Genomic DNA, 12,636 nt, shown 5'->3' with positions numbered 1-12,636 from the left:
CTTTCTGTGAAAACTGGCTGTGAAGGACTGCTGCGGGAGTAAGGCAGCCCAGTTCAGCGCGGGGCAGCCCCATCCTGGCCCACCTTCAAGATAGGCTCCTACTAAAGCACAAGATTGTGCCTAGAAGGGACAGGTGGGTGGCTCAACAGTTGAGCATCTATCTGCCTTCGGCTCAGCGCATGATCCTGGAGTTCTGGGATCGAGTCAAGCATCGGGCTCCCCACTAGGATCCTGCTTCTCCCTCTGCCTATATCTCTGCCTCTCTCTCTATGTTTCTCATGAAAAATAAAAAAATAAAAAAAATAAAAAATAAAAAGATTGTCCCTACCAAATGGCTATTTGGTATCTCCAGGGTCCTCATCCCAGACATAGGCTGCTTGGTGACCCAGCCACTGATTTTATTGTGAACCCTAATTTCTCCAGCAAAGAAACATTTTGAACTGGCCATGAGCAGAGTGACTTTGTCTGAGAAGCAAGCAAGTGGCTGTTGTTCCATCTCCTACTCTGGGCTGACCTCCTCCTACCCAGGGAGGGGGAGGGGAAGGAGGGTTGGGGAAGCCTGATGTCACACAGCCCTACATAAGGGCCTCCTTTAGGCTCCTGCGGGGCGGTTTGGAAGCAGCTGAGGAATGAGTTAGGTCCTGGTTGTGGGATTTTTTTTTTTTTTAAGTCAGACACAGACACAGCTGTTGAGCAAAATGCAGACACCACAGAAAACCCAAAGCCTCAGACCCTTCAAGCAGAGGAAGAGTTTAGGTAAAATTCTAAGGGTAGCTGTCTGGGTTGCTAGGGAGAGGGAAGAGGATACAGACTTCTCCTGCTGTTTACTTATTCTTTTATCTTTGAAATATTCACAGCAACCAGACAAGAGGAAGTTGCCGGAATCCGAGCAAAGTTCCCAAACAAGATCCCGGTAAGACCGCATTACGCTTTTTGAAAAGGAGTATACTCTGTTCCTTGAGAGAAAAAAAGAAAAAATAAGAAGAAGAAAACAAAACAAAACAAAAAAACCCCACTGTCTCTCCCTGTTCTAATTTTCTAAGATACTGAGACCTCTGAGTTACATTCTTGGGGGTTGACCCTCTCGACAGGTGATAGTGGAGCGCTACCCCAGGGAGAAGTTCCTGCCCCTACTGGACAAGACCAAGTTCCTGGTCCCACAGGAGCTAACCATGATCCAGTTCCTCAGCATCATCCGGTAGGTGACAATGTGCACGCTGGGGAGTGTGCTAGGTGAGGCTTTTTCTGTTTGCTTTGTTAATTGGTTTGGTTTTGAGGAGGGGGAGAATCTGTAAGAGAGGGAAAAGATTTCCTTTGCGACTCACCTCTTAGATTCTGTAGGGCCCAGAAAAGATGCTCTGAGAAGTAATTTGACTTAAACAGGCGAGGAAAATCCCACAGATAGCAAGTTTAAAGAGAGTAAGAGCCGCCAACTTTTCTAAGAAGTTTTGGAAGTAGTCCTGGCTCTGAGACTAGTCCAAAAGATCTGTTCTTCCACAAGCTGTTTAAAACTCAGTCTTAAAAAAAAAAAAAAAAAAAAACACTCAGTCTTCATTTTCCCAGCAGACACACGGTACCTTTAAAGTGTCTGTGCCCTGGAGGAATGAGGACCTCTTCCAAAGGCAGGCACTCCCTTCACTGGGAGGGAGGACAGGAAAGGTGTCCCCAGACATGTTCCTCCTTTAGGTTAAGGCACAGCAAAGAAAATGGGGCTATTTTCAAAGCTTAAGAGGGGTAAGTACTGTCACTTGACACATGGATTCAACAAAAATGATCTGAGAGTAATTACCAGAGGGTAATTCTTCATGGGGTTGAAAAGTCCAGAAAGGCCAGCCCTTGCAAGCTGCATAGCTGCTTTTTCTTTAAGAATTCATTATGAGTGTGTGTTTGTCTCTGTCTTGTTTGTCTTGATGAGTTATTTAAGAGGATCTTGATATCCTCTCCTTGGGGAGCTTATGTTGGCCCCGTGTGAATGGAAGTGCCTAAGGGATGACCAGTGTTAGGATTATATCCCAACATGTTGATGTAACAAAGAGTGACCACCCCTCACCCACCTCCCTTAGAAACAACTCTCTGAGTTCTGAGAGCCATTCTTTTTCTCCTTCCCAGACAGAGGTCATCCTTTGTTTTCTACCAGCCCTAATCCCCTCTCTATGCCAACATTTAATGCTCCAGAATGTTTATTGAGCATCAGTGATGTTCTGGATTCTTTCTAGGCTGTCTTTAAAGCAGTGAACAGAATAGACAAAAAAAAAAAAAAATCTCTCCCCAGAACCTCTTCCTCCAGAGGATGCCACAACCCTCGTTGAAAGATAGTATAGCAAAGGACAGGAGGTGGGTGTGTGGACTGTGTGGAGTGTTTCCTGCAGAGCTGAAGGCAATGCACTGGTCCCCAGCTCCATCCATTCCCGTTGTAGAACACTTCTTTTACCCAGACAACCATGCAATTATCAAAGCTGAAATCTTCAGGGTTATTTTGGGAGAGGTTATCTGGTTATAAAATTAATCAATTTCTAGCCACCTGTGTCCCAAAACCACATGGACCTAGCTCACCTGAAAGTTCAAATCTCTGAGACCAGAGTGGGCAAGCTATGCCTACCTCTCCAAGTAGAGCAAATGGAGGTGTGCTGCAGGGGAGACAGATCCCTTACCTGAGTGTCTACGCTGTCATGTTGTCCTCCACTCCAGGATGAACCAGGCCTCAGATTGACCTTGACATTATAGCCTGTCCAAATGAACTAAGCTGCTTCTCTATCTCCTTGAGGTGGGGGGAGAGATGGCAGAGGGAGGAAAGGGTAGTAACCTTTCAACATTTCATTCCAAAGCTATTTAACAATGAGATGCTGGGAGATACTGTAATCACTTTTGTATGTCTGGGGCTGTACATACCTTGAGTTTGAGAGCAAAGAGGGCTTAGCATTTTTGTGTTGGTATGTCTCCTAGTTAATGATAGGATGGCCTTACTCTTGGTGTGGAGTGCAGGTGTCTGCTTTCAACAAGCCCTCCCGGGTAATTGTCAAGTTTGAAGACAATGCACTAGAGTGGAGAGGTGGGCTCCTTGGGTAGACATGTTTGCCGTGGACAGACAGAGGTAAGCCAGGGCTTGGGTCAGGGGCCCATTCCATGCCCAGTTAAAGTTTTCCCTTCCTGCCCCCCACTCCTCCCCACCCAGGAGCCGCCTGGTCCTTGGGGCCACTGAAGCCTTTTATTTGCTGGTGAACAATCGGAGCCTGGTCAGCATGAGTATGACCATGGCAGAAGTCTACAGGGACTACAAAGATGAGGACGGCTTTGTGTACATGACCTACGCCTCCCAGGAGATGTTTGGCTGCTTAGGGTCGGAGCAAATCCTGCCGTCCTCTCCAGTGCATGTCAAGAACCAGTGCTCTAACCTGCGGAGGGATGGATCATCTCCTGTGTGTGTGGTGGACAATCCAGTGAGTGAGGCTGCCCCACAGTGATCGGACCCACCCTGTCAGGAAGGCCTGGCCACCTCTGTATCTTTGAGGCTCCATGCTCTTGTGTGTTCTAAGACAGTGTGGTGGTGCTTCGGAATTCTATAAATACTATTTTCTGAGTAAGAAATGGTTAGTTTGTGTGATGGTTTTGTGTGATGAGCTGGAGATGGATTTTAAGTGTCTTCTGTGGTGGAAGCTGGCGGGCCCTTGGGGCATTTGATTTCACCCCCATGTGGGCAGAAGTCCTGTGTATGCTGGGTCATAGAGAACTTTGGGCTGTGGAGCCCCCACATGGAGCTGGTGTGAACTGGCTTCTCTGGGGGCAGGGGTCCTTATCTGTGTTGTTACAGAGATGATTGTTGCATTTCCACAGCACTCAACTTGCTTATTTCATCTTAGATCCTATTTTGTCTGTTAATGCAGTACAGATTTATGCCAAAGATGCAACTGTTCAACATAAAGACATTTAACTTATGTGAGTGTTTGCTTTGTGCCAGGCACGATGTATCTGAGTGCCTCATCACAACCCTCTATGACTGATTTTTGTGAGCATCATTACACAGTGAGGAAACAGAGGCCCAGAAAGTTCAGAAATGTTTTCCAAATTCACACAACAGGGTCTGCTGGGATTAGAGCTCAGGGAGTCTGGCTTTGGAAGCTGTCTTCACTCCTAGCTCTCTGCAAGGCTGCCTATCTGATAAGGTTACTCTGTGAGTTCCAGCTGCATACCTGAGCTACGGAACCCACTTTCTCTGATGTAGACCATGGGGGAAACTTGCAAACTAGGGGATGTAGCAGAGCACAGTGAATGAAGGACGATGGGTGTTTGGTGTAGCAGCTGCAGCACAAAGTACGAGCATTCCAACTGGGCTAGGAGGGTATTCGTCAGGGAAGGCTTTGCAGGGTGTTCAGCTTGAGCTAGATTTTGTTAGATGTTTGTCTAAAAAGGAATTTTATTTATTTATATTCGACATACATTTACTGAGCACTCACTAAGTAGTAAGCACTGTTCTAGGTCGTGGAAATGCAACATTAACCAAGACAGGTAAGGTCCAAGCCCTCGTGAATCACTTTGATCTTAGGGAGGTAAAAAAGACAACATTCAAGATGAGTCTAGATGCTTATAAGAACAATAAAGAAAAATAAGATAAAAGGTGATTAGCAGAATTAATCCTTTATGTAGGATGGCCAGAGAGAGCTTTCTGGGAGGGAAGAACTTTCACCTGGACCAGAATGAAGACAAGGAGCCTGTGATGGAGTCTAAGCATGCCAAGGAGGGAAGGTCCAAAGGTTTGAGCTTTACAAATGGAGAAGATTCCAGGGCAGTTGCAGCCAGGGAGAGAGAGAGAAGTTAAGCAGGAGCCAGGTTTATGGGGTTAAATTTGCTAAGGTGTTTGGAGTTTGTTTTAGGGTTTGATTCACTGGAAAATGCCAACTTAATCTTTAAGACCAAAGTCAACTGGCCACCTCAGGCGTGGATGGCTACTCCCCCCATCCTTCCTGCACACACATTGCTTTATTATTGCTTATTCCATGATGTCTTAATTATTGTGATTACTACCTTGTCTAGGAGAAGCAGCATGAATTAAGATTGCACGTGCGAATTAACAAATACATGGATGAATGAATAAACCATTATGAAGACAACAAACATATTCTCAACTTTTTTGTATTTAATTTTTCTTTTTCTTTTTAAGATTTTATTTATGTATGAGAGACACAGAGACAGGCAGAGACATAGGCAAAGGGAGAAGCAGGCTCCATGCAGGGAGCCTGATGTGGGACTTGATCCCAGGACTCCAGGATCACACCCTGGGCTGAAGGCAGGTGCTAAACTGCTGAGCCACCTGGGCTGCCCCTTTTTTTTTTTTTTTTTTTTTGTATTTAATTTTTCAAATAGATTCCTATTCATTTGGGGATAACAGGGTGGTTATTGAAATACAGGATCATGAATAAAGACTCTGCATAACTAACAGACCTGGATTTTGGTGTCCAAAGTAGGTCCAGAGAAATGACTAACAAAAGCCAGATATTTAAATCATGAAATCAGATCAAATAAAGGGAAAAGTAATGAACAACCACAACAATTTAGGTGATCATACTGTACATGCTCAGATTTTCTGAGACAGTTCTGAAGACCTCTCATAAAAAGTGATTTCTAGGGTTGAAACCTGAAGAAATTACCCAGGTGGGTATGGAGGGGGAAGGGTGGCTCTATATGTAGGGGTGGGGGTAAAGGTGGAATAGAAATGAGACTATTTTATTTATTCCTTAGGAATTATTATTCCCATTTTAAGGATGAAGAAGCTGAGGCTAAGAAGAGTCAAATAAAGTTCCTCACTTTATTAACAAACTTGACTCACAGTTACCTGAGAAATTTATTCTTCAGGGACTTCAGGATTGCATTACAATTGTTTTTTAAATTAAATTTAAAAAAATAAATAATTAATTAATTAAATTTGGAAACTCCAAACCCCTTCTATAAGAGAAGTTGAATCTTACGGGTGCAGTATTTTTGCACAATTGTGAAGACATTTTCTGAGTGGCCTTTTAGTGACTATTCTCCTATCCTAGGGGAGACTGACTTCAGAGTATAGCATAGATATTTACCTTTGGCTACAGAGTCACTTAGACGAACTAAAGTTCTCTTCCTCCATCTATAGGTCTCAGGGGCTGGTTTGAGGTAGGCTGACCATTCCTTAAATGACCTTGATGTTAAATCTATGGCTTGCCCTTATTCTCTGGAAAACTACTGCTGCCTCCAAACCAGCTGTGGACATCCCTCAGTCTGGGTAGTCCCAGCCATTCTACTGAGACACTGAGATCCCAGGACCAGCCCAGCATTCAGAGCCACAGAGAAACCCTAACTGGACTGGGCTGGGCTCCCACATCCAGTGGGTCATTTTTTTCTACTAGAAGGCATGCTAACTAGAAGGACCGAATGATTTCGAATATAATTTGAGAGCAGTGCTTCTGCCTCAGGACCAATTTAAATATTTTTTATCGTCTTACTTGACTCCTAGACAAACTGATTTGGTTTAACTTAGTTTCAGCAAATTGGCCTCCTTTGTTTTCTGGTAACTAGTAGGTATTTGATGCAGAGCTAAAAATTGCTTGGGTAACGGTGAGTCAAGCCATCCTTACACCTGTTAGAATAAATAAAAGTCAACTGAAAAAAAATTGAAGATCTAACTGACATCATTAAATTATTCATGACTCAGGCAGCACCTCCTCTAGCAAGTAGAGGGGAGCTATGCTGAGCCGCAGAAAGGGAAAGATTTTTAAAGGCAGAGAGAGGTCATAAAAAGAAACGGATTTATTAGTATGGAACGCATTGTTTAAGTGAGGCCTAACAGGGTCTTGGGGAAGGGATCCCTCAGGCAATGGCCTCCTAGTGTTGACCAAGGAACTCCAGTTTGGCTGGTTAATGGTTCCATTTGTGGGGAAGTTGAAACTACACTTAGGTGAGGTATTAAATCTTGGTTTACTGATATGCGGCCTTATGGCAAGTCACATTACTTTTTGGTCTTGTGGTTTTCCTTCTAATGGACCATATCAAGTGACTTGAATGTAAGAAGTGGGGGAGCCTTGCACCTGACATCCAGCCACTCAGAGTGCTGTGAGCCAGCCTGGACTGGAACTCTACTGGGACCAATGGACTGAGTGGCAGAAAGCAGGCCAAGGAAGTAGGACTCTGCTCAGCTACCAGTCTCTATAAGTAACAGGAAGCCAGTTCCATGAAAATCAGGATTTCTGTGAAACCTCCAGGATTCAGCCAGAAGCTGACCTGGAGCTGGGGTAGGAGGTGCCTTCCTTCAACCTGCCCTATTATTCCTCAGGGGTCCAGTGTGCAATGATATTATGGGAGCAGAGGAAGAATGTGTATAGACCCCACAAGAATGATCCTGAGCAGTACCTTATTCCACTCTATAGAGCATATTTTTTTCTAGTTTGAAGACAATCCCCTTTTTGTATTATTTTATCTTGTTTTCATTTTCTATCTTTTTAAATGGAAGTTGTAGGGCAGCCTGGGTAGCTCTGCAGTTTAGCATGAGCCGTCAGCCCGGGGCATGATCCCAGAGACCCAGGATCTAGTCCCACATTGCGCTCCCAGCATGGAGCCTGCTTTTCCCTGCCTGTGTCTCTGCCCCTGTCTCTCTCTCTCTCTCTCAAAAATAAATAAATAAAATCTTATAAATAAATAAATAAATAAATAAATAAATAAAATCTTTTAAATAAATAAATGGGAGTTGTGGTCCTCAGAAGTAAATGATTAAGGGATACAGAGTTTTAGCCCTTACCATGTGATCCTGTGCATGGTTAATAAAGCAGATGAAATAAAAGTGGAACCAGAGAGGTACCTGGGTGGCACTGTTGGGTAAGCATCTCTTGGTTTTGGCTCAGGTCATAGTCTCAGGGTCATGAGATTCAGCTCTGTGTCAGGCTCTGTGCTCAGTGCTGAGTCTGCTTGAGATTCTCTTCCTCCTCTTGTTCTGCCCCTCCCCTGCTCTCACATTCTCTCTCAGTTTCTCTCTCTCAAATAAAATATATAAATGAAAAAAAAAAAAAGTGGAACCAGAATCATGGCTCCTTCAAGAAAATGTTCTCATTCACCCCTGATCAGATTAGCTTACCTGTAGTCTTCCTAAAAAGTAGGATACCTAAGAAATACTTGAAACAAAGCAGAATGAAACGAAATTTGAAACCAGTTTTTAATGTGAAACAGTGCAAACTCTCCTTGTAGTTGACTACTTCCCACCCCACATCTCCCACGCTGGCCTCTGCAAAGCCACTGTTAAAGTCTTGGGAACGTCTTTATTAGACAGCAAGCCTTGGCTTCCATACTGTCCATGTCACAGTGAATGTGCCAAGTAATGCAGATGACCTAAGTAAAAAAAAGTGTGTATATATATATATATATATATATATATATATATATATTATATATATAGTAATAATGGTATGTACCAGGTACACACTCAAAAATCAATGAGTGAAGTTATCCCTGACCAGGTGGAGGTAAATGTCCTGTTGTTTTTTTTTTTCTTTCCAGTTTTATTGAGATATAATTGATGTATAACCTTGTATTAGTTTATTAGTTTAAGGTGTGCATGATAATAATCTGACATATGTATAGATCACAATGATCACCATAAATTTAGTTACCACCCACCACGTCATATAGTCTCAACTTTTTTTCTTGTGATAAGAACTTCTAAGATCTACTCTCTTAGCAACTTTCATACATGCAGTTCAGTACTGTTAATTACAGTTGCCATGTGTACAGGGTACCCCCAGGACTTACTTATCTGGTAACTGGAAGTTTGTACATTTTGACCCCTTTCACCCATTTTCCCCCACCCCTCAATGTCCTGCCTCTGTCAATCAAGAGGGTTGATGTAGTTGATTATGTTAAAGCTTAATTTGCTTCTGGCTTAATTGTTTGGAACTCAGATATAATAATAATGTAAAATCTTAAAGGGGAACAGGTCCCAAATACAGTCACTTTTGCTAAGATCCAGCAAGACCTCATACCTAACCTAACTGCAGTGTCAGCTTCCCCAGAAGGGGAATTTTAAACCAATCAGTCCGGAATTTCTTGGTCAGCAATGGTGAAGTCATCTACAGAAGATCTCCTGTTCTTCCCCTTCAGGGAAAGTAACCTTTCCTTGAATAATCCTTTCTGTTGCTGGTACCTTTTTTTGCCCCACCTTCCTTTCTAGAAAAACCTTTCATTTTGTACAATTCCTCAGAACTCCCACCTACTTGCTAGATGAGTTGTTGCCCAATTCCCAAATTACTTAATAAAGCCAATTAGATCTTCAAATTTACTCAGTGAAATTTTTGTTCTTTAGCACAAATACGGAACATTTACTGACAGCAGTATTAGCAGGTATTATGCTAAACTATTTAGGTTTTGCGTAAGATTCACAATATTTTTACAAAGTAAGCACAACTATGACCCTCATTTTAGTGATGAGGAAATTGAGATTAAGAAAAGCCCCAGACAAGTAAGAGAAAAACTGGGAATTGACACAGTTTAAACAGACCCAGAACACAGTCTTCATCACAAACAGCCTCCTACCCCTCACCTGCACACCACACACCTTGACCTTCCAAAAACAAACACAACCCCTGCTGCCCACTGCCTTGTTACCAGCTGAGCCTCTGTCTGAGGTGCTCTCATGGTGGCCCAGACTCCCTGCTTCATGTGGAGGCTGCATTTAGGTAACAGGCTTGAGCCATGGAAACTTGAGCAAAGCACAAGGTCCCACAATGATCACTGAACTGTCACAAAATGACCAATTACAACCAGGCACATTTCCTAAGATTACCAAAAAAGGGAAAATTTGGAATATTCCCATACGTTTTCACTCTGCCCTATAACTATAGCACCTCACCTCCACCTCCTTGCAGATGCTCTCTCCTTTGCTGTCCTGCCTCCACCCCTTGTGGTACATTCAATAAGCTTCTATCTCTTCTGTTCTGTCTTGGGTGAATTCCTTCACTGCCCACACCTCTCTGGTCCTCACCTGATTAGAATACCCCTACCTCTCCCATATGGCATACCCACTCAGTCCTCGTGAGTCCACACCTCTGTGAGAAGTTGGGGGCGGGGGGTGCTTGGGAACCTGCATATCCAAATTTAAGGTGCCTTGAATTCACAAACTTCCAAAATCCTAAAAGTAATCTAAGATGTAAAGTGTTAAAAAGTTTGCCTACATATGTTTCTCCCACTAGACCATGATTTCTTTATGGGTAAGAGCATTATTTTGTATCTCTAGAGCCTAGTACAATGTGGCATTAAGGAGGTGTAACTCCCTCATTTTTAAAACACTGCCATGACTTTTAGTTACATGAATATATGAAACTCCAACTTCCATGTTGTGTTATATAAGGTCCTCAAAGATCTAACCACTTGCCTAGCTTCATTTCTTGGGACTCTACTTCTTATGCCAGAAGCTAAGACAGATTTGATTTACATTTTGTAGCCTTTCCCCACATGTGGCTGGCACCCTGGTTATGCAGTGTGTTTCGGTGAATGTGGCTTGTGCATGTGGTTTTCACTGTGAACTGAATGTAACTGAGTCCTAGGTCAAGCTAAGCTCAACATTCCTCAGCCCTCAGAATTCCTACCCTCATTAGTCTTCTTTCACGGACACTCTGAATTAGCCAAGACAATCAAGCTCCTTGCCCTATATTTGCCCTACGGAGGCATAGAGAAACACTAGCTGGGCCTATCTGGCAAAATTTCCAACAGGGGAAGAAATTTGGGGCTGTGAAAACTAGATATATTTATTTGTATATGGGATTGGTTGGGCCTTTGGGAACTTTTCAAAATCCCAGTGCCATTTTTATCATCTTTTAGAGACATAAACTAATTTAACTGCATGGCACAGAAATGGATTCTACACAGCAAAGTCTGGGATGACTGCTTTCCCTCCGTGTAACTAGTCTGTTTGGGGTGCAGCTGACAGCTGCCACACTTCACCAAAAATTGCTGATTTCAAAACAGTTTTGCCTTGACCAGGGGTCAACAAACTTTTCTCCAAAGGATCAGATCGTAAATGTTTTAGGCTTTATGGTCTCTGCCATAGTTCTACCATTATAGCTCAAAAGCAGCCAGAGGCAATATGAAAATGAGTGGGCATGGCTGTGTTCCAGTAAAACTTCATTTAAGGACACCAAAATTTGATTTTAAAATAATTTTTCACATATCTTTAAATGTCATTCTTCCTTAGATTTTGTCCCCTAATTGTTTGAAAATTTAAATCCATTTTTAGCCTGCAAGTTGTACAAAAACAGGTAGCAGGCTAGATTTGACCGATGGACTAGTTTGCTAAATCTGAACTGGATTAGGGGCTCTGCTGCAACAATAATCTACCTCCTTGGAGGGCTTATTAAACAAGCCTTTAATGTTTATGATTCAGAAAACCTAGGGAGGAGCCTGAGTATTCCTAACAGGTTCCCAGGTGATCAATTACTGCAGGTCTAGCAACAACACACTTTGAAACTTCTGGCCTAGAACTCTAGAATGGCTGCTGTCTCATTTTTTTCAAGAGCTCGAAGGCTTCAGCCTTGCTAAGAGTCACTGTTGTGTAGTGACTTATAGGTATTATGTACATCCTGAATCAGCAGTGCCTGTGGTCCAGAACATCAGAGCAGGCATCCATCAAAGGTGACTTGTAGCAAGAGGGAGGCAAGACCAAAAGAATTCACACCCAGGCTGGCCAGCAGGCAGAGAACATGGGAAGATGCCAACTCTAGAAGAGCCTGAGCCTCCTAGGAGTGCCAGAGAAGGGGCCACCTAAACTTTGCATGGAGGCACCTGGGTGGCTCAGTTGGTTATGTATTTGACTCTTCATTTTAGCTCAGGTCGTGATCTCAGGATCAAGAGATGCAGCCCCGTGTCAGGTTCTGTGCTGTGTGGAGTCTGCTTAAGATTCTCTCTCTCTCTCCCTCTGCCTGTCCCTCCCCCAACTCACACACACTTTCTCTCTTAGTCTATCTATTAAAAAGCAAAACAAAACTGGTGTGGTCTTGTGTCTTGGATGCTGGGTTCCAGGAGCCCCAGCCCCAATAGGGAGGAAGGGATTCTAGAGAGTGTAGGGCTCAGGCTGAAGTCCCTCTGATCTCTGCAGGAACTCTCTCCATCAGTGACAAGAGAAACTAGAGCTGTGAAATAGGATCCAAGAGGCTTTGGGGGGTTATTTTTATTTATTTATTTTTTAAAAAAATATTTTATTTATTTATTCATGAGAAACACAGAGAGAGAGGCAGAGACATAGGCAGAGGGAGATGCAGGCTCCTTGCAGGGAGCCTGATGCAGGACTCAATCCCAGAACTCTGTGATAACGCCCTGAGCTAAAGGCAGATGCTCAATTGGTGAGCCACCCAGGAATCTATGGGGGTTATTTTTAAATTGTGTTGATGTAGGTTTTACTTTGTGGTTGTCTTCTGTGACTACAGTGCTTTCACAGTGATTTGGGATCCAGGTATCAGGGTGTCTGAATCTTAGGGCAGCCACATGGATGTGTGGCCTGCCCAATTCCCTGTGATCTAGACTCCCATTACTACTATAAGGGAGATAAAAAATTTTTCCTCTCCTCTTTTTAGTTCAGTCCCTAAGGGCATGCAAATTAAGCTAGAAAAAGATGTATTAATGAGAAAAGATACA

The 12,636-nt window shown here is 43.2% G+C and overlaps 1 protein-coding gene across 1 annotated transcript; it reads left to right on the top strand.

Moving 5' to 3' along the window:
• The first annotated feature begins 572 nt into the window (after positions 1-572).
• MAP1LC3C (microtubule associated protein 1 light chain 3 gamma) lies at positions 573-5,099 on the top strand. The gene is made up of 4 exons (XM_038542702.1): positions 573-756; positions 858-913; positions 1,092-1,198; positions 3,173-5,099. Exons 1-4 carry the CDS (start codon positions 699-701, stop codon positions 3,459-3,461), a joined length of 510 nt encoding a protein of 169 aa, XP_038398630.1. The 5' UTR covers positions 573-698; the 3' UTR covers positions 3,462-5,099.
• The last annotated feature ends 7,537 nt before the right edge of the window (positions 5,100-12,636 follow it).

Source organism: Canis lupus, chromosome 7 (genome assembly GCF_011100685.1).
Source record: "Canis lupus familiaris isolate Mischka breed German Shepherd chromosome 7, alternate assembly UU_Cfam_GSD_1.0, whole genome shotgun sequence".
Classification (NCBI taxonomy): domain Eukaryota; kingdom Metazoa; phylum Chordata; class Mammalia; order Carnivora; family Canidae; genus Canis; species Canis lupus.
This window is presented reverse-complemented; position numbering and strand designations above follow the sequence as displayed.